The 1,471-nt window shown below is 32.3% G+C and overlaps 1 protein-coding gene across 1 annotated transcript; it reads right to left on the bottom strand.

The window, feature by feature from the left end:
* Window positions 1-674: 674 nt before the first annotated feature.
* On the bottom strand, window positions 675-1,001 carry LOC107898013 (auxin-induced protein X15). The gene has a single exon (XM_016823573.1). The coding sequence runs from the start codon at window positions 999-1,001 to the stop codon at window positions 675-677; it is 327 nt and encodes a 108-aa protein (XP_016679062.1).
* Window positions 1,002-1,471: the final 470 nt, after the last annotated feature.

Here is a 1,471-nt window from a genome sequence, read left to right as displayed (position 1 = left end):
AGAAGAAATTGATCCTTTTGCTAAAAATTATATCTATTTCTATCATTAAAAATTGATCCTTGTACATTGACACGTCACGTGTAACTGTCTGGTTATTCCGTTAGTCAAACCAATTTTTAACAGTAGAAATGAATGAAAATTTTAACAGAAATGACCCATTTGCTTTTTAAACTAACAACTAGTTTATTCATTTTTGAGTAAAGAGAGTAAAATACAATTTCACTTCCAGTACAATAGTCTCCACTATTCTTTTACCAATCAACGCTTCATATTGAAAAGGAATTTGATGTCCTTTGAGTAAAGGTTATAGATTTCAAGAAAACAGTGCTGAAAGATTTTTATTCCCGTTTAAAGATTTGATCCAGCTCGACTTCAAATTTAATGGGGTTGAATATAATTACATGATAGTGAAACATCTTAAACAAATTTTTTTTATGTACTTTTCAAAAGAAACCCAAACAAGCACCAAAATTTTGGGATTGATTTGCACCCTTCAAAATTCAAAACACATTTACAAAATAAAAAATTAAAAAAAAATGCAAATCAAAATCACCATATATATGCTTATTAATCTCTGTTCTTCTTAGCACCTCAAAAATCAAGATTTATATCTTGATATTATCATTCTTCTCTAATTTGTAATATGTACCCAAAAAAATATTATGAGCCTTGGCTCACGCATTACTTATTCGAGTTAGCTTGATGAATTCCTCTTCGGCACATGGAACAATAAGACCCCTCACCGGATAATCGAAACCAAACTCTTCCTCGGCTTGCCTTAACAAAGCTTGGAACAAAGGGTGCTTCAAGTACGAGATCGGAACCACAAATCTCTTGTTCTTCTCTTCGTCCCCGACGTAAACCGCGAAATGGCCTTTTGGGACAATGTTTACCACTTTACTATCCGAAGATGTTCTGTATGAGCACTGTTGCTTCGAGTGTGACCGTCTTCTGATAATCTGCTTCGCGTGAAGCATCATCTCCACTAACCGAATCCCCATTGATATGATCTGATCTCTATAGTAGCTTTTTTTTTAATACTTTCATGTCCTTCGCCTTTGGGGGTATATATATTATATATATACACAAGGGCTTAGGGATTTAATGCATTGATATAATATTTTTGCATGCATGAAAAAGGAATCAACATGTACTTTGTCCTTGAGCTTTGAAGTTGTATATATAATATTTATTATATTAACAAGTTGGATTTAAAAAGGGATTTAAAAAGGACCCTATGAGGGAAAACTACTTTGATGAAGCTCTCGCCCACTGGTTTTTCACATATCCATGGAAGGGTTTTATGTGGAGCTTTTGTTTGCATGTTCTTATGTCAGTCTCTATATCCGGGAATTCATGGTTTCTTTTTCTCTTTCTGCCACAAACTACAAATTATAAATTTTTAAGGTTAAAATATATTTTTATCATTTAATTAATTGTTAAATTTATAAATTTAAAGGATTAAAAGGGA

The sequence above is a fragment of the Gossypium hirsutum genome, chromosome D04 (genome assembly GCF_007990345.1).
Source record: "Gossypium hirsutum isolate 1008001.06 chromosome D04, Gossypium_hirsutum_v2.1, whole genome shotgun sequence".
In the NCBI taxonomy this organism is placed as follows: Eukaryota; Viridiplantae; Streptophyta; class Magnoliopsida; order Malvales; family Malvaceae; genus Gossypium; species Gossypium hirsutum.
The sequence above is the reverse complement of the archived record's forward strand: the minus strand, read 5'-3'. Positions and strand labels throughout refer to the sequence as shown.